At 39.8% G+C, this 20,940-nt stretch overlaps 1 protein-coding gene across 1 annotated transcript; it reads right to left on the reverse strand.

The window, feature by feature from the left end:
• cnstb (consortin, connexin sorting protein b) lies at positions 1–20,112 on the reverse strand. The gene is made up of 11 exons (XM_044049790.1): positions 20,083–20,112; positions 14,634–15,162; positions 13,013–13,122; positions 10,876–10,906; positions 9,030–9,116; positions 8,789–8,900; positions 8,060–8,081; positions 7,918–7,987; positions 6,926–7,206; positions 1,389–1,533; positions 1–1,301 (listed from the first exon to the last, which is right to left on the reverse strand). Exons 2-11 carry the CDS (start codon positions 14,719–14,721, stop codon positions 1,093–1,095), a joined length of 1,155 nt encoding a protein of 384 aa, XP_043905725.1. The 5' UTR covers positions 14,722–15,162; positions 20,083–20,112; the 3' UTR covers positions 1–1,092.
• Positions 20,113–20,940: the final 828 nt, after the last annotated feature.

The raw sequence follows: 20,940 nt of genomic DNA on the forward strand, positions 1-20,940 counted from the left end.
TAGATGGAAACAAAGGAGACACTAAAGTTTTATTTTCTCTCTTTCAACAAAATGTTACAGGAATCTTTCGTGCTTGTGTGTGTGTCTGTGTTTTTGTCTTGAACCAGTCAGGAAACATGGAGTGAAACAAAAACAACAAAATCAACAAAAGCAAATTAAGCCTTGTGCTTATACTCGCATGGAACGAGGCGGGACTATATTAACGTGAACACTCACAAATAATCAGTCATGATAATTACTTTATAGTCATTTTTTGCTCCTAAACAAGCTTCTTCTTTTTTTATTTGCTTTTGAATGATGTTAGATATGCATAAACCTCAAGCATCATCTCTCTGCATTGGTCTTTTAATATTTTACTGTTTCCACTATAGGTGTAGAACAATATCAAAATTTCATGTCGCACTTATCCTGAACTAATATTATTGCAATCATTTTATAAATATGTTGTAAAATCATAGCTGTAAAGATACAGGTATCTCGTTGTGGCACTTAAGAATAAATTACTAGGCTTGTACGCTGGTGACAGCATTTTCAACCATTTTCCTCATTCACAATTTCCGTGACAATGGAAACTCACCAGAATCGTCTTAATGCACCTGCTTTTAATTGCAGTGAGCGATTAAAAAAACAATTGTTCATCGTTTAATTAATATTTGTAGGTGGGTGTACAAAAGAGCAGACAACGATGGGGGGATTAAATTAAAAATAAAATGAAAACTCACACTCAATAATGATGCTAAAGACTGCTACTCTACGACAAAGATAAAATACCCGCGTTAAAATGTAGACGTACAGTCGCTGAGAGGTGTGAGCCCCTCTTTGTTGGTTATCTGTGTGGTTCAGACTGAACAGACGCTCTTCAGAGGTGAGGACAGTTTCCACTGTTGGCTTTTGCTTTGAGCACCAGTTTACTGACACTTTACTCAGTGATCCATGGGATGTGAGCTCTCCTGCTCAAACACAACTCCAGTGGTTGAATAAGAAATAAAAGCTGTGCCCGAAGGTGCCACGTCTGCAGAGTCTTAATCCTCTCTGTCTCTGTCACACTCTCCACTGCAGCTCAATGCAAATGGAAAAGCAGATGAAAGCGCGTTAAGTCCGCAGCGGCAGCCAGTGACCGAGGCCCTCGAAGAACCTCTGCACGTTCACCGCGTAGAAGTTCACGTTTTGGGTGAAGTCTGTGCAAATGTTGGAGTAAGTGTCCACCAGGGTGCAGTAGAGCGCGGTGCCCCCTATGCTGATCACCACGGTAACCAGACACAGCAGCAGGAGGATCAGGCAGGAATCTCCACCCACCTCATCTGTGAGGTAAGAAACACAGCACAGAGTTAAATCCACTTATTTATAAAGTCAGAACAGATGACGGCACGACTCATCTTAAAGTGTACCTTGCTCGATGCCGTCGTCTGGTTCACTGAAGCGAACTTTGCGTGTGGAGTTGGGTTTGATGTCAGAGGTGCTGGTGGGAGGCAGACCATCCAGCGACGCTCTCCTCCTCTTCAGAATTGAGACCAGACCATCAGGAGAGGAGATCTACAGAAGTTGAGTTAGTTTATTGAGTTTAAATGATGGAGTTTGTTCATCTTCTCCAACATCTGAGCAGATGTTTTCAAACGTGTGAAAAGTACAGTAGCTCTGAGTGTTGTATTTGGAGCTACATCTGTTAGTATTCTGAATGTGTGCTATAAGAAGTGAAAATGTGTATCTAACATTTAAGTAGTGTGGAGGAGGCTCAGGCTGGGTTTGATCACAGGGTGAAATGTAAATGCCGTTGTATTAAAAATACAGTGTAGGGGGCGCCAGAGAGCTCAGTTGGTAGAGCTGGGACCCCATTTGGACCCTTTGCAACCCATGGTCCCCTGCTGTGTGTGTTCAAGCTGACCCTAACCTGTCTAATGAAGACCTAAAAGCATCAAAATGAAATAAATAGATATATAAAGAATCAAAATAAGTGATTAAAGGTATAATCTGATTAGATTAGAACCGGCACTTATTATTTATGACAGGTCAGTGAACGCATCACACAGGATATTGAAGCGTCCACAGTGGATGTTATCCTTTCAGTCCACATTAAATAAATATGTAATACGATTACATAAACACTTATCAGTGGTTACAGTTTAACAAGAGTTAATGAAGAAGAATTGATTGTTGCTAATGGTGACTCTGAAATCGTATTATACTAATATAAGTGCTGCTCATAACTCATAAGACTATCTCTGTGTGTGTGTGTGTGTGTTCCTCCTGGATGCAGAGTTAACCTTTGTTATTTGCCGCAACCATAAATAAAGGCTAACGACCACCTGTGTGACAGTCAGAGTATGCTTCAGCTTTAACTGTCGCGTTTGGTCGATATTCTCTCAGCCTCAGTCAGGTTTGGACAGAAAAATGTGGCTCCTGCATGAGACAACATCGACTTCAAACATTGTTTTCCTGTACAGTATGTACAAATTTAACATTTATTTACCCGCGGTTATTGAAAAAAAGTAATGACAACATTAGTTTTTGTAAAATCAGGTTGGAATTCCCAGCATGTAAATGTTGAGGCTTTTGTCCGCCTTGTGTTTGTTGTTAAACAAAAGAGCAGCAGACTCCTCCTCCCCCCCCCATTTAAAAAGAAAATCATAATCTCTAAACCAGTGCACACTGAGCCAGAAACTGTAACACACAGTATTGACATATGCTGACTATATATAGTGAAGCCATGGAGTCATCTGCTGCAATCATTTATAGGTCAATTATCCAGTGAAGCAATGAGGTCAACACTAATGCTGGACCTGAACATCGATGTGTCATGTGTTACTGCTGACGGCTGTTTTTATCTCTTTTATTGTAAATGTGCATGTGTGAAACAATCTGTCAGGGAAAAGTCGTGTTAGTGAATGTGAGCAGAGAACAGATGCATAGATCAGTGTTTAGGTTAAGACTACACACATGATTCTCTGAGCATTTGGGGCACATTTTCTGGTTAATGGTGAATATATATATATATATATATATATATATATATATATATATATATATATATATATATATATATATATATATATATATATATATATATATATATATATATATATCTATGTATACATATATATATATATATATCAGCCACATATATATATCTATATATATATATATATATATATATATACATATATATATATATATATATATATATATATATATATATATATATATAATATATGTAAAGGGAGGCCTGACATACAGTCAACATGTCGACATTGGCTGTAATTGTCTTGCTTTATGATGCAGTGGATGAGTTTGCAGTTCATAAAAAAGGATTTATAGGATTAAAAGTTGACAGTTTTGCTCTTGGCTCGATTATAAGTGGAGTGTGTAGCTTCTGTATGAATGAGGATGAAATCTGTGGTTTATATGAGCGTGTTGGTTGGAATTGATTGTCTACACATAAAGAGGGATATTTATTTACAGTACAAAGCTATTGTCGGTCTTCTGCGCTCCTTACCTGTTGACATTCATCAGTCAGGGGAGCTCTGGCTCCTGTCGGCTTCATTCCCAGGATATTCTCTCACTGTTTGTCAAAGGTCAGAACTAAATTGGTGGAAAAGGGCTTTGATGTTTGCAACTCCCTTTGCCTGGAGTGAAAGATTTGAAATTAAAAGGCTTGTTCTCACTGGTTGTTTATTTAGAAGAATACTGGACGACTTGGAGGCAGACACATCTGTCCGTACATGTTGTCTCTGATTTATGGGGTTTTATGATGACGACTGTGATCCTGATAATTGCTTATTTGCTTGTTTTATGTTTTTATAGTATGTATGGTTGCCGACTGTAACCTTGTTGTAACTGTGCTGCTGCTTGTCTTGGCCACGACACACATGGATAAAAAGATTTTTAATCTCAACGTGTTGTTTTTTTCCCCTGGTTAAATAAAAATAAAATTATTCAGGAATAATTACAACATGCAGTTGTTTCAGTGTTGTCTTGTTTTGGAATAAATTCAGTATAATTAAGGCTGGGTGTAAAGAATTATAATTCATACAAATCCTCTTGTTTAGGCAAAGTAGTGCTTGGAGCTAAATGCTAAGGAACCTTGTTTAATATGTATTGATGCTAGCCTTTGCTAATTAGAAAAGCTTTATTTTTACAGAATCAAACATGATTGATGTATTTTCTAGTTCTTTTTGTCAAAACAAAATAATATTTGGTGGATTTAAATTGAGTTTTTTAATGGCTTTATTGGAAATATGGAGTAAACATTTGAAAAATAATATGTAGAAACTGATGAGTGACTGAACTAGTGTTTCTGTTTAGAACTGAGGGTTATGATTTATGAAAGGATTGTAAATGCAACATATTAATGAAGCCAACAATTCAAAATCAACCACAGTGGTTGGATTATGTCAACAGTTTAACAAGAGTTAAAAAAGAAGAACTGATTGTCATTAACGGTGAGTCTGAAACTGTATTCTGCTCGTGAGTTCGTGGGGCTGGTATTTGTTTTCTCTGGAAGGTAATGATAAGTTTTGTCACTTGTTGTAACCATAAATAAAGGCTAACAACCACCTGTGTGACAATCACAGTGTGCTTCGGCCAGAAAATACAGGGTCAGACAATATTCTCTTGGGCTCAGTCGGGTTCGGACACAAACAACACTATGTTGTTCCCTGAATCTATTTACTTTTTCAACAAAGCCTTTCCTCGTGGGTTAGGGTTATATTTTCAGAACTGGCAGACGCCTGAAGAATCCTGACATTTAGTCGAGTACTGAGGAGCATTTAAGAGAACATTAGTCACGGCAGTCGTCGAAGGCAAACCATGTGTAAAACACAGCAGCAGACACACTCCCTGTGTGAAAGTAAATATCACCAGAGTAAATACTAATCATCCTGAGTATAACATGACTCTGTGCAGCAAATGTGTGGATCACACAGGCTACATTCACATTACCAGGCTGAAGTGACTCATCTCATTTTTCTCTACCGTGACTCAGATCTAGTTTTTTTTTCATGGCTGTGTGGACACACAAATTCAATTTTCCATTTGTGTCACTTCAGTATGAAGACATGGTCAACAGCAACAGCGGTCGGATCAGAATCCGTGCTGGCGAGACTGTGTCTTCCTCTTGATCTAAATCTCATCCACACGTTTGCCGCGACTGCTTGTGAACTTCCTCACACTTCAGTACAGAGCCGACATTTCTGTTGCTGCTGCAGGCAAAAAGGTATCAGCGTGTGTGCACTCGTGACGTTTCAGAGGACGGTGACATTTTAGTTATGAATGTGAACTTTCAGTGACAGTGGTATCGCTGCATGGATGTTAATTGATTTGTTGTGTGCAAGATAGAAAAAAAGATAAGGACTGTGCCATGCCTTTGATATTTTAGTTCAGTATAGCAGACCTACCAATGGCTGTACCTTTCTGAAGCTCCTCATCCACCGCTGACAAACCCACAAACACCTGCCAACATCTGGCTCACAATCAGCATTTACTACTGGGTCACATGACTCTGCAGCAGACCGTAAACATGACACCTAGGTGAATGCCGTCTAGTCACAGTCTGCACTGCACCTTTAGCAGTGTGACATTTTGCAACCATCATAACACTCTGTGATGCTTTATTCTGTCGTGCGTTGCATGTCGGTTGACGACAGCGCGTTTGTGATGTTGAACGTGACTCACTGGAGGAAAGAAAGTGAAAAACAAACTCCTCCACTGGCAATGGGAACCTTTTTTTAGCTGGTTGTAAATGAGATAATGGATCCTAGAGTATGGTGGTGCATTGGTTCTGCCCATAGATCATATATCATCTATATATCATGTTATATATACAAATGTATGTAGTGTGCTTGTTTGAAATGTGAAGCAAACAAAGTTTGATGGAAGTTGCAGTTAGCCACCAGGGGGTGACGCTGCTGAGTGTACTGTGTGAATGGAAGTCTATGGGAAAATGAGCTTCTAATTCTCACTTCATAATACTGTCAGTAAACATTTCTCTGAAGAGTTAACGTTCTCAGTCTCAGAAAAATAGATTCGACACCCGTGTGACTGACAGCTGGTATTATCTGTTTTTAAACACAGTGTCTTCAAATGCTCCTCTTAGTTCAGCTCTGTCTGCTGCTGCTGTTCCTTTTTAGTTTGATGCTTATGCGACTTATTGCCTCAGTGTATATCCATGCATCAGTAGCTCTAAGTAAATAACTAAAAAAGACAATCAGTCCAGCTCTGGGCTTTAAAATTGTTTCGACTTTTTAAATCCACTTTTCCACAATTATAATATAATGAGACAATCAGGGAGAAGAGAATGGACAAACTCCAAAACACTTATGAATTGTGACGCAATATTTACAGAGACAGGAGTCCCACCCATGGCCCACCCTGTCAAATCTCCACTGGATTGCATAACAGCCATGAACCTGATCCCGTCATGACGGGAAATTCAGCTTGTACTGATTATTTGGAACAGCTCTGATTTCACCCCCACGTCTACAGAGAAACAGGCCCCTCCTGCTCCAGAGTCTGAACCAGGACATGACGTCTTGGCTCGGACACATTTGGCAGAGGAGACATCCTAAATGTGGAGCCACACCAGTGCACATAGGTGGAGGGTTTTGAACATAAACAAGTGAAAATGATCTCACACGGGGAAACGCAGAGATCAGGGGGAGTGTCCCGGCAAAGACAAAGAAGTCTACGTTACGTATAGACCGTATAAAACAGGAGAAATCAGTGAGAGAGGAAGGAAAGAAGGAACAAAGGGCTGGTGATGATGGATGGATGGGAAAAAAAGACAGGTGGGCAGGAAGGACGGATGAGCTTCAAAAAGATTTTTGCCCTTCACATTCAGCTTGTGTCCTAAACACATTACATAACTAGCAACATTATTATTAATAATAATCACTCCACATGTGCAGGAAAGAGTGAGAGAGTGGACTCCTACCCCTTCCGTGTTGGACAGTTTGGCCAACTCCTTATCTGAAGCCTGAGGGACTCCTGAGGGCCACTCCACCTTCACTTCCTCCTCCTCTTCTGGTGTCTCTGCACACGTCCCCTCCTCCTCCTCCTCTTCCTCTTCTTCTACTTCCTGTCCTTCCTCAAAAACCTCTTTCTCTTCCTCTCCAACCTCTTCTTCATTTCCCTCCTGACCTCCCGTCTGCAGAGAAGATGTCTCTGATCCAGAGTTCATCTTCCGTTCTGGTTCTACATCTCGGTGTGATGTTTCTGGATTGTTGACGAGAATAGTGAAGAGACGTGGGACAGTGGTTATTGATTATTAAGACTTGACTCATATTTGACCTTGTTTTGGATTGATGTTCATGGCGGTAACATCAAAGTTAAGTCATGTTCAGTCATCAAAACATCTGCTTTCATCTTCACTGTTTGCTATAGTGAGAGAAGTTTAGCTCCTGGAGATTGATCAGAATGGTTCAAATGGTGAACCTTACAAGACTAATTACTCATCAACTGAAATTGGTCTTTGCTGTTTAGCTAACGTAAGCATGCTGTTTGCCACCAACTGTAAAACACTGCACCAGCTTAGCATCAGCATTCATTGTGGACACATTATTGCACACAGTTAGCATTTAGCTCAAACCACAGCCATGAAAGAAATGTCAATTAAATGTGTTTTTTTTTTAAACCAACCATATTATTTTTAGCATTTGAAAGATCATGCATCTATTGTACAAATCTAGCTGTCAATCACATGGTCTTCACACCCCAAAACATGCTCTGCCTGAAAGTCATTTGATCCTAAAGAGACCAAAATAGACATCATATCATATTGTAGTGAAGAAAATCTGAACCTAATGATTGAGTTCATAGGAAACATCTTAGGAAAATGAAAATGAGTCCTTTTGTCTTAAACTTCATTGACTTCTTTTCGGACCTGGAGACACAGAGCTATATTGTCTATATTCATACACACTTTACCTTCATTATGACAGCACTGCAGTGTCTGGTTCTTCATCTGACTTTCCTTCAGCGTTAGATCTATTGTGCTCTGTTGGATCAAAAAACAGAGTCTGAAACTGATTCATGAGCAATGTAGAGAGAGAACATTCCATTGTCTTACCTTCTCCACACCGATGGTTGGTCTGAGGGACGCACAACAGAAAACCAGAGAGAGGAAAAAAAGACAGTCAGCGGAGGAGAGGTCAAAGGAGATTACTGCTCTGTTATTCAACATATTAAAACACTCAAATTATTCTCCAGGCTCTTTTCATCTCTTCTTTAGCCAAATCGAATCCACCTGCACAAACTGACCTGCGGCTACAATCAACATGCAGGCGGAGTCACAGCATCGTCTGGCATCCAGATCTGCAGCAGTCTGTCAGTTTGTGTCTGGTGGAAATCACTGTCCTGCAGTAACCTTTTCAATCCTGTCACTGGAACTGTAGATTTTTCCCCAGTAATTCCCATAGTGCACCTTCATACATTATCAATGTCCCAGCTCGGGTTATGACTCTTCAGCGAGTCCACAAGAAAGTACAGTAAAGCAAAACTGGTGTCAGAGGGTCTATGTCTGACATGATAGAGGTAAGAAAATGTGAGCGGTATGAGAGGAATTTGATCTTTGAGCTCCTGCATTGTGGCCAGGAGCCGAGGCATGGGGACATTTTTAATAACAAAGAGATGCTGGAAAGAGCCAAAAGTCTGCTGCTGACTCTCACCACACCCTTGGGAGGAGTTTCTGTGGTTGCTCATAAATAAAAACAGCTGTGGGTGAATCCATGGTCTTTCCCATGTGTCTGTTTGTATCAGGTTAAACACATCATTGTGTTTTTAAATTGTTAATCTGTACCTGGGATGTGTCTGACAGATCTGGATCAAGGCCTGGATGTAGTTCTCACTGACTGTGTCGGTTTCAGCGGGAACCTCACTGTTGTCAGGGTTCTTCTCTCTCCACCGACTCTCTGGTGAACATACGAGTGAGAAGAAAAGAAAGCACACTGTTTGTCTTGTGGTTGCACAGAATTGCATGGAGGTTTTTGATGACCGGTCGTATTTGTTTTATAGAGGGGGAATATAGACACATGCAGTACCCCAGTTTTCCTGTAGGGCAGCAAGGTTGGAGAGCAGACGTTCATGGTAGAGCTTCTCCAGCTGAAGGAACTGAATGGCCCACTGATCTGGTAGCAACACTGTTTAAGGACAAACTGGCTTTCATTCAGTGATATTTACATTATTACAGCAGCAAAGACAGTGAAGACAAAGGAAAGAAATAATAAACATGCATTTTCACATCTAGGAATGTACAATAAAGAAGAAACAGAAACTTCAGTTTATACTTAATGTCCATGAACCCATTTGTCATGATGACAAAATCAATGAAACATGTTTTTTTAATTTAAATACACAATATTTAATGTTGCTGCTAGGGGAATCTTTATCAAAGCAATAACCAAAGACCTAATTTGACAACATTGTGAAGCAGTGTGGGCTTATGGGAACTGTCTTCACCACCACTGCAGATGAAAATCTATCACTGCCACTCAGAGGGTAAAGTGGATGACGTCATTAAAGAATGGCCATAGTGAAACAGTCCATATGTCACATATTATAGCTTTAAAGCTTATGTAGGCAGGATTACTGGAAGAATATTGTTGAGTTGTATATGTAGGTTAATAAAATACTAATGTTTGACGATCACAGTCCTTACTCTAGACAAGCCCTCCATCTCTGAAACTCTACTTCTACTTTTTTTCTGTTTCTTTGCAGTGTAGGAAGCTGTTGCCAGTGCTGGGGTCGCAATCTTTAGAGCGACGTGTTCTATATGTTAAGTGATTGTGGCAGAGCAGCCAGTAAGAATGCTGTGTCTCTCTCTCTGAACTGCCCTGTGATGGGTTAAAGCCTCTAGGGAAGGGACAGAATTAGCAAAGGCTGTAAACAGAGACTAGTGAAGTGTTATTCTCGTTCAGATTACTTGATTCACATTATACAAAAAGGTTATTATGGAGTTATTGATCTACCATAGGGGTCTGGTGACTCACCATGGAGCATGGATGCATCTTTTTACATTATTGATAAAGAAAATGGACAAATGCATAGTACAGTGAAGCAAATACGGTCTCATATGACCAAGTGGTCCAAAAGCCCAGATAAATCAGGTTTTTCTGGGTAATTCTATAAAAAAAGAAAAGAAAAGGGGCAGAAAAAACATTTCCGCTCCTCAGATACCATCAAGGATAAAGGAAAAAACCCATTAGTGAAGATAAATAAAAAAAGTACTTATCAGTGCCTGTTTAAGCTGGTGCACCACATACACATACAGTTAGAAAGGGGAATTCATTACGTATTTCTACTGTTAAAACACATTTACATAGAGAATCATGTAAAGCTGTTGCTTAAGTGAGATGTCGCTCTCTCGTGTGAATACAGATGTTTCTCTTCCCATTTTTCTCTTCCTGTCGCACAAAACCCTTCTCCTCCATAAATCCAGGGGGTGGGTTTTTATTCTGTCAGCGAGTGCAGCGAGATCTGACGACAGCTGTTGCCAGGTGAACAACACAAACACAACCAGAACAAACTACCACTGCACACCCTCAGGGCTCTGAGCCAAAGTATGGGGAACACCCAGTAACTCAGGGACAAAGACACATAGAAAAGAACAGAAGATAAGAGACTCTTGCACTTCGACGTCAGTCATACATCGATGGACATTTAATCCAGTATTTACATTGCGATTGCTACATCTACATTGCTGACTGGTGTGGTCGACCTCAAACTGTTTTTAACATCCATCAGACTGATATTAGCGCTAAACTCTTGTTCAGCCAATAAAAACACGAGCACCTTTTTGTGTGTGTGTGTGTGTAAGAGAGAGAGACTGACTAATGTGTCCGTGCCTAGAAATAGAGAACTTAGGTCAGTATGTGCAAAAAAGGATACAGTCTTCTTGGAGTGAGAAGGCCTCTGCAATCTGAAAAAAACAACATCCATTGATTAAACAGGAGGTATAGAATGCAAATTCATGTGCAGGATTCTTCTGTTGTTCAGTTATTCTGAGGCTTAAATTAAATCAACCCATGTGACATTTCAGTGTAAAACATCTCCAGGAACTCAGGAGGAATCAAAGCACTGGAAATGGTCTCATGAAACACTAATGAGGTTTTAATGTGGATGTTTTTCTTAGAAATTCACCAAATTCCATCAAAGATGAGAATCACATGTGAGGCAGAGCCGCACGGACGACCTGAGACATGAACGTCACATGCTGCTACTTATGGTCCAGATTAATGTGTCTGTGTGTGTGTGTGTGTGTGTGTGTGCGTGCCTCCCCCCGCGCTCACTGCTACGTGATTTGATAAAACTATAAATAGTGTGAAATATGAGGAAAGGTTACAGATCCTGCTGCAGAATTCACCTTATTCAAATTGCTTGTTTCATCTCAGTCACAAAGCACAAGATATTAGATGTTCTGTCACATACAGAATATGCATCAAGCAGAGCATCAAATCCTGCAATTGACCTGAAGATGAACATGAATGTTCTCTATGTTCATCACACTGTGTGTGGCATAAACAAACATCCACAAAAATCTACTTATTCTTCAAAATAGCCAAAGTAAAGTGAGAATAAATATTAAATTGAGTCCGAAAATATCCAATAGTAAAAAAATCTAAATAGGTATTCGGAGCAGAGAAGACATTATTGGGACATTGATGTTGAGACTCCGGCTCAGAGGCCTTCTCAGCCTTCAGTGACCCTTCAGTGTTGCATGGACCTTCATCTTAAGCTTACAAAACTTTGATTGTTCTTTGACTTTATCATGATCTCATAAGATTGCTGTAGGAGACATTTCTTGTACGTTCACTCATACTTGGCCAATAATGCCGATAATAATTCTGATCGTGTCTGAAGAATTGGGCGTGGACACTCTCCGGAGTTGGCCGTTCACATGTGGCAGATGTGTGGTGTGCAGTGGGAGATGCATTTTGGACAGTAGGAGGATGTTTGAAGCATCCAGTCGAGGGCGTGTCACATACAGATGGGAAGCCTCTCACTCATTCACTCGCTGTGGATTCTCCTCTTTGTTCTCACGTGAGCTCAGTCGGATATTGAATGGAGATTTAAGACTGAGCTGGCAGAAGAGTTTCAGAAGAATGTCCGTGTGTGTAGCTTTAACAGACATCTGCATTCTCACAATCTTCACACTCAGCAGAGAACGTCTGGAGTGCAGTGCATTTCTGTAGATCGAGCCTGCATTATCATAATCATGATTTACAAGCAGCTAAAAAAGACACAAATGGAGTAATTTTTTCAGGCTCATATAGATTTTAAATGCTGCTTTAATTGATTTTAATTTAGTGAATTCAGGCCTTGACATATTCAGTACAGCAGGTATTTGCTGCTATGTCCAAGTATGGACTCACATGTCTGATAGTGTATGAAAGACACTGACCACATCCTGGGTCTGTATGATGAACATAGTTATCTTTAGAGTGGGCAATCAGTCACACCAACAGAAACCAAAATAAAACTGCTTTTGTTAAACGCTGCTTCTACTCTCATTTTCCCTTTCTGAGTATTTGAGGCAAACCAGCTTTGCTTTGGTTCCATAATAACTGGCAGCAATGCAAAGTAAAGACAAGCTCCTGAATGCACCAGACAGATTCATCATTGTGTCTCAGTGTTGTTTGTAGAAGTGTCGCACACATGATATTTCTGCTCTGATCCTTCTCAGCTAAACGCACAAACCCCAACCACACCATATTTATCACACCGCTAATTAGAACGTCTGTTTGAACGCTGCAATTATGGTCTGAGGCAGCCGGAGATGAACAAAGGAGCAGTGGGTTGCTGGTTCAAATCCCCTCAACTCCACATAAGGAACAAAAGGACGACATAGCCCAGCAGTAGCTACTGCTGATGTTTCCTTCAGCCATGTGCACACGCACATCCAGACCTCAGACTCCAATGCCAGCTCTGGGTTGAATATGTTTATGTGAGCTAACGTGCAGATACCTGTCTACAGAGACACTGTATTCTCTCTTGACGACACGGACGCACGCGTGTGCAAACACACCTGGTGCAGGGAGTGTGGCAGCAGTGTGTAGTCGCTGTTTTCTCCGAGGGACTGCAGCGAGGCCAGCAGCTCCGGGCTGAGGCCCAGAGGTCCGTCTCTGGAAACACTTCCTGGAAACGCACAGCACAAACAAACACTTGAATGAAATACACCTGAGATGTTCTAGTAGGGTTATTTTTAAGCTGTAGCATACGACACGTTCGTAGTGGCTTTTGCTGAGAAATCGTATGGAAATGTACACATTTGATATGAAAATGTACTGAAAACACTTCAACATGCTTTACAAAGACTCCAGCTGATATTAAAGGACCACTGTGGAAGATTTTGTGGCATCCAGGGGTGAAATAGCATTCAGCAAGCAAACACAGTAACGTGCTTTCACACCAGCACGACTCCCCTTAGGCCTGTTGTTCCATTGTGAACCAGCCCATGTTCACACCAGTAAAGTGGAACCACAAAGTGCTTGAAGTGGGCCGGTTCCGTCCGATATGAAGGACCCACACTTCTGTATTTTACTCATTTGAGTACCAGCACTTCTCATGAGATGTCAGCACTATTCACCTGTTCTTGAGTCTAGTGTTTGTTTCTAGTGCCTGGAGTTTTTATTTTTATTGTTACACAAGGACAATATCTATCTGAAGTGTCATTAATGTTATATTCACTGACTTCTAAAATGGCCTGTGTGCAAGCTGAGCTAGCAAAATCTGTAATATAAGTCCAGTTTTTAGTGACTAATTTGGACTAAATATTTAAATAAATAGACACTGCAAACATCAAATGTCGTATTTACTGATAAATGTCATAATTTAGTGTTTAATGATTTAGTAATACTGACAGATAAGGATAAGCAGAGTCCTGGCACTTTACACCGTGCCACCACCCGACATCATCTATGGTGGATGTTGTTCAAAACACAACTTGAAACATCGCAGATCACACTGTGCTTCTTCAATAACTTAATTGAAGTTAATTCGTAAAATTGGTGGTTTGTTTTTTCCAGAATTTTCAGATCTTGTGCTTTTGAGTTCAACCTAGTCTTTTTTTCTGCATTCACAATGTGTTTGCAACTGTTGTGACGTAACTGCAACACAACTGGGGCTGTAAAGTGTTGCTCTTATATAACGTGGCTTCTCCGCTCCAACAGTCGAGTACGTCGCACCCATCTGAGGGAACCATGGCTTCCTTACAGCTTCATATCATCCCGATCATCTGAGTCTGTTTGTTCAGGTGCAGCAGTTTGTGGGAGACGGTGCTCCACAGATGGATGATGAGCTTATTGTTGTTCTGAAAATGCTTTCAGTCACTTATCTGCAGGATAATGTCTCTTATCTGTTCTACTGTGTCTCAGAGTTTAATCAAGGCACTCGGGGGTCATTTAAAGCTGCAGTGAGTAACTTTTGGTGATTTGTTGTCTGTTGTTTTTGATGATATGACTCTGCCTGTGATCGATCTTCATGAACAAACACTATGTGTATGCTGTGTCCTTCATCTGAAAAGAGGCTCTGTCAAGCAATACTATCAGCCCTGACTGAGGGAGAGGCTTGAGTGTATACAGCAGCAGAGCAGGTGTGCTCACAGCAGTCCTACTGTATGTTACAATATAAAAACAGAATTCACTTACCTGTGGTGTTATCAAGTAAAGCCCCGTCTTCTCTGTGAGTGGGTCCAGCATCTGGACCTTGTGACAAGCTGGTGCTCTTGTTCCCCATCACCTCTGTCCCTTCCACCGTCCTCTCGTCCAAATCAATCTTCCCTGACAGTTTGTCTGAGACCCTGCACTGAGCCGTGGCTGGGTCTCTTTTGTGGGTCCTCGCTAAAACATGAACTACTTCCTTTATTAAATACTTCCTTTGAGTGCGTCGCACAAATTAGGAACGTTTGTGTTGCTCTAAAAGCTCCAGGGAAGTTTTCCAGGGCGTCTCTACCACTCGAGTCTCAGAGAGTGTGGGTTTGTGGACACCCCTCAAGGAGCATGTGATATAATCTCTCTCCTGGGTGGCCACTAAGACAGGGATCAGAAATGTCCATCAAGGTTTATGAAGGCCGGGTTAGGGAGCATGAAGTCCCCCACAGTTCTCGCTGACTTTTCAGCAGTTTATTTTTGCTCGTCTCAGAATCCAGCGTCGCTTCCTTTCCCTGACACAGGCAAGCTGTCAGAAAAAGATGGTACATTTTAGAAAGCGAACATTATATGTAGGCTTCATGCATTCAGAGACTGTTCTGACATGGAGAGAAAGAAGCTAAAGAGAAGCAGCACTGCTGCTGGAGGAGACGGTAATTATTCCACTGACTGAAAGGGACGTCTCTGTGTCCAAACCATGACTGCCCACTGAGGCATGGCAGAGTGCTCCATTCTGAATAACTCCCTGGCTGAAAACAGCAATATGCTATCATTCAATAAAGAACAGGGAACAGACACACAACACTGCGACTGAACGATTTTGAATCATTATTGAATGAATGCGATTATTACGATTCACGATGTCAGAGGAAATGGAAATGTTTTTCATTTTCATTTGAAAAATATGATTACTGTGTGGTATTTGTGCAGATCTGTAAGAAACAAAGATGTTCTCTTCAGTCTGTAGAAAAAGATGCATGTAGATCAAGACAATAAATCATCTAAAATAATATTTTTGGCACACATTCTGGCTTTAAGAAATATTGCGGCTCCTGTGATTTGAAAATTGCAGTGGGCTGTATTGCGATTTCGATAAAATGATTACAGCCATGATGGTATTTATGTAAGACTTTCAGGTCAGTTTCAGTGTCTGTATATCACTACAAACAACACATCCTCTTCCTGTTTCAAAGTAAAAGCACATCATTTGCTGTATCAGTACCCAGAAGGAGTACAGAGGAGTATTTAAAAGTATATTATGGTATTATCAAAGGTAAACAGACCCACAATCCATGTGTGACCAACAGTGAGTGAGACGCACACACTCTATCAAGAGAGGAGGAAAGAGTTTTTAGTGAACAAAAAGAGAAATAGGTGATCATTCATTTTATTCCCTAAAATATATTCATTTTGGGCATCTGTAGTTTGTTTTATCTTTTGTTTTGTGGGTTCTATTTTATATTTGTATTCAAATTACGGCTGCAACTAACAATTATTTTCATAATCAATTAATCAGTCGATTGTTTTCTCCATTAATCGAGTAATCTTTTGGTCCATAAAATGTCAGAAAATGCAAATGAGCGTTTCTCAAACCTGGAAAGAATAATGTTCTCAAATGTCTCGTTTTTGTCCAAAAAACAAAAATGTTTGTTCACATTTACGAAGCTGAAAAATCAGAAACTTGTTTTAATTCCTTAAAAACACTTAAACCAATGAATCGATGATCAAAATAGTTGACGATTCATTTAGTAATCGATTAATCGGGTAATTGTTTCAGCCCTAATTCAAATGTCAAAATATTATTTCATTATACTTTGATTTTAAAGTCAATTATTGACTACGCACAGATGTTGATGCACATATTTAAATATACACAACAGTATATTGGATTTAAACAATGGTTAGATATTAAGAAGTTATGGAAATTGGAAATTGTCTCTGTCGGGACCTCTCAGGATTTTAACTGATGACCTCTGCTGTAGGTAATTACCAGTTCTGTTAACATAGTATGTGTGCATCTGTTTTAAGCTCACCAGATGTGCACAACTGGTCCATATAGAGGTCATAAATGGGGACTCTGAGCTGCTGTAGAAGCTGCATTTCTGCCTGGTGAAACTTGTGTTTTCATGCTGAGTGGGTGAGTGGTCTGAGGGCTTGTAATCTGTGTGAAGAACTGTGCATGTGAGTAGTCATGTGAATATTCACAATTATTACAATATGGAATGTGACACCGACACATGTGAACAGGGAGTGACTCATAAGGAAGGATGTGTAGCATGAAATGAGGAATGACGCAGTCAAGGTGACTGATAATGTGAGAAACTACAGAGGCATACAGCCTTTTAGAGAATAGCAATAATATTTTTTGTTTTTATTATCACTGCTGCCCATATTCCAATGTGAAGCATTTGGAAAAATATTCTTGGTCCCTTGATGACAGATGTATGAAAGGATCAATATCTCCTATATTGATATAGTATGAAGCCAGAGCCAGCAGACAGTGAACTTAATGCCACAAACAAACACGTCACTACAAGTACAAAGAAATAGTATATCATTTATAATTGTATATTCATAATATATCATTTGTATATAATTTGAGGTGGGCAGCTTATGGCTGAGTAGAAGGGAATTGGGCTTCCAACCACCTAACAGGTGACACTGTAAATTGACCCCAGCCACAAGAAGGTCCACATCCAGTGTTCTCCTGGTGCTGGTCCCAAGCTCACATTAATGGATCTCTGCAAAATCAAATATTGTTTTTTTGTTTAATTATTCAGATTAAACTTGAATGGCACGTCAGTCCACCAAAACCAAACAGTTCTACGCGACGGTTACTGATAATACAGACGTGATAAAGGAAAGTTGATTTTTTTTGTACCAAAGATCTCAACACTGATTATTTTTACGTCAACATCCAAACATCCTCAACCTTAAACTGATGAAAAGACCAGGGGAAAAAACCCTCATGTTAAACACAAAGTGGGAAGTGATAATATTTATTTTAAACTCATTGCACTTTCATGCACTTTCATGCATCTGTTGTTTGGACTGTTTGTTGTAACCTAAGCTAATTGTCTTATTATGTGAGTGTGTACGATAGAACCTGTGTGAGAGAGGTGATGATTGCATGTTCATGTGAATACTGGTAAACCTCAGAGCACAAACATAACACCATATGGCTGCAGCTGTGAATGTAGAGGACGGACAAGAGAGACGTATTGATCTTCAACATGTCAGATTATCCACTGCAGTAAATTCACTATCATCTTTATTCTTTAAACAGTCAGACATTTACGTCCCATGAGGCTCCTGTTTAGTCACCGAGGCAAAGGTACTTTTCTTCATAGCAGGTGTTAGAATAAACACCCATGTGTGTAGATATTGGTTTACTGCAGTGTTCTGGATACAGAATATCCTCTTTTAGCCTATTTTAAATAATGTTGTTGTTTTACTGTTGCACTTATTCCCCTTTTATCAGTAGAACAGTGTTTACACCTTCTTAAAGATTTTCTTCTCTCTCTTTTTAATTCCAGTTTTATGCATAACAGGAAACATTTGTTTACTAGGATGCATTACTTCATGTCAGTTTACAGAGAGAGCCCTTAGTGTACAAATCAACTGGGATATTATTCCCTGAAAAATGATGAGGAGCAACAATAATAAGGCCTGAATATGTAATAAAAGCTTGGCAACAACTGTCACTTGTGCTTTATATTGACACCACCCGTCATTAAAAAGTGTTCACACCCTGCTGTGAAAATCATACACACAGAGTCCTTAAGACCTTAAATGTCCATGCTGTGTCATCAGAGATTAAGGAAACATTTATACTGACTTGTTAAATGTTCAATTTAAATGCTGATTACACTGGTGCGCCCATTATATTCGCAAAATTGCAGCCAACAATGCAATACACTAGATGTCTGCAGAGCTTGGCATGAGCCAATAGCTGCTAAGCGTCAATAAAACAGAATGATCCTAAAAAGCCTTGGTTCTTATCTCAAAAACGTCTCGACCGGAAGAGAAGTATATTCTTCCAGACAGGGAAGCAATGTCGGTAAACTTCACACAAGGTTTTCACTTTTTAAGGTCTCTTATTATCTGACTGACTATTTTTATCATCGATTATTCAGTTTTAGAGGTTTTTTTTTATTAATAATTAAAACACCTTTTCTCATTTTTCAGTTTCTTAAATGTGAATATTTTCTGGTTTCTTTGTTCCATATGACAAAGAAATAATTAAAACTGAATAAAGTTTGGAAAGACATTTGAGAACATCATCGTTTCCAGGTTTGGGAAACACAAATCAACATTTTTCAGTTTTTTCTGACATTTTATAGACCAAACAAATATTGGATTAATTGAGAAAATAATCAACATATTTATCAGTTATGAAATAATTGTTAGTTGGAGCTCTAAACAACGCTATTTTGGCAGAAAGTCACACTGATCAAAGCCTATAGATGTATATAAGTGGCAGCATATATATATACCAGGCAATAGATAGATGTGAGATAGCTGAGCACAAGGATCACAACAGTGATCACTTAAGCTAATCATCTTGTGCAGTTATTTAATATCATTATATTACATGCTTGTATTGGGGTGTGTAAGCATTCTCTGCATTAGGATTAGGAACAGTTTATCAGAAAGTTAGAGCTGACAGAATACTGCAGTCTGCAGTGACTGTTTCCATACATGTGAAAAACACATGGTGCATTCTCAGGGTCCAACATATGCAGTCTGTGTTGAGTTCTGTGATTTATTTTCAGAAGCTACTTCCTGCCAACATGGCAGAGTAAAGAAAGTGAGTCAAAGTGCAGCGTCTTATTTACATTATTTGGGCAAATCTGGCAACAAACTCATGCAACGTTTGAAGTGATTAGTTTGATGTCAATGGGATTGCAGTGACCATTTTAAACGCTGTTGGCCGCTGTTGTGCATATTTTACATACATCACCTTTATTTATTTATTTTACTTTTCTTGTGTATTTTTTTCTTTTTATTTGATGTTATCACACCAGTGGGTGGCCGGGTGCGCGTGGGATAAAGTCACTGATGGCGCGTGCAGCTGACGTCACACAGCATCTCGCGCTGTGTGATTGTTTTGGTCCGAACTACAATTGATGTTCTCTGATATTTCAGATTAAAGCGAGTTTTGTGAGAACATGTGTTGTTGACCTGACCGTGGTGGTGTTGATTCAATAAACACAGTGCGTCACCATGACAACGTGTCTAAAGTAGGTTAACGACTCAGGTGAGCGGTTCCTCCGGGTATCCTATATGATAACCTCGCCGTTACATCCAGCACTTCATATTTTTGAAGTGACACCTTTTATAAAAGCCGCCGTACAGTTGATTTCATTCCATTCTATGATTGAGAAAAACAGCAGATATCCCTCCTTCATGTAAGTTAACGTGACATAACAAACGGAGATGTACTCACTGCTGCTGGATGCTGTTTTCTCTCCTGAACATCAGCGTGGAAGTGGGTCTCTCTCTCTCTCTCTCTTCCTCCTCCTCCTCTTCTACAGCAGCAGCTGTACCCACTCACTCTCTCCCCCCTCTCTCTATCTCTCTCACTCTCTCTCTCTCTGTCTATTTATCTCTTCTTCCTTGTTTACACTTGAATCCGAGGATATTTGTTTTTCATCGCAAGACGCACTGCTTATGTTTCTGCACGTCGCGATCATGTATTTATTTATTTATCCGTTCGTTTCATTTATTTATTTATTTATTTATTTATTTATTTATTTATTTATTTATTTAACCACTCGAAAAGATTTGGCCGATGCTGCCACCTGGTGGCGAATGTGCGACACTGTCCGTGTTGGCTGTTTTGTCATCGGTTATGTAACGGTCATATGACGTCGGCGTGAGGATGAAGACTACAAAGAGATTACAAAGGAGAAATGCCTCATAATGTCAGCTGACAAACATGATTCAACCTCACACTCACGCCGGTTATTCCCCAAATCTGCATGTTTTTGACGCTGAATTTTAATGCCCTCCTTACAAAAGCCTTTACGGTAAAAAAACAAAAAAACAAAAAAAAAACGCGATCTGATTTCAGGCCATTCACATCCGCTTTTCAAAATAAAGCACTGACAATGCCGTAACTGAGAGCGAGTTTGAAAGCACATTTTTTAATGTGAAAAATAATGAAAGTCCTCACAGCTACTATATGAAGATAGTTCTGTAAGGTGTCTGATTAAGTTGTGTTGTTGATATCTACCATACTGTTAACCAAATTGTACAGTTTTAGAGAAATTTCAAGTCAAAAGTCCCATATTCACACTTAATA

The sequence above is a fragment of the Solea senegalensis genome, linkage group LG17 (genome assembly GCF_019176455.1).
Source record: "Solea senegalensis isolate Sse05_10M linkage group LG17, IFAPA_SoseM_1, whole genome shotgun sequence".
Lineage (NCBI taxonomy): Eukaryota > Metazoa > Chordata > Actinopteri > Pleuronectiformes > Soleidae > Solea > Solea senegalensis.

Bases quoted from the DNA above. Each gene is read 5' to 3' on its own strand.
- cnstb (XM_044049790.1), bottom strand. From the start codon at position 14,721: ATGGGGAACAAGAGCACCAGCTTGTCACAAGGTCCAGATGCTGGACCC. The intron at 8,901-9,029 runs GTACTGCATGTG...TATGTTCACCAG, and splicing joins TGCCCTACAGGAAAACTGGG to AGAGTCGGTGGAGAGAGAAG. The intron at 1,534-6,925 runs GTAGGAGTCCAC...CAACTTCTGTAG, and splicing joins AACTGTCCAACACGGAAGGG to ATCTCCTCTCCTGATGGTCT.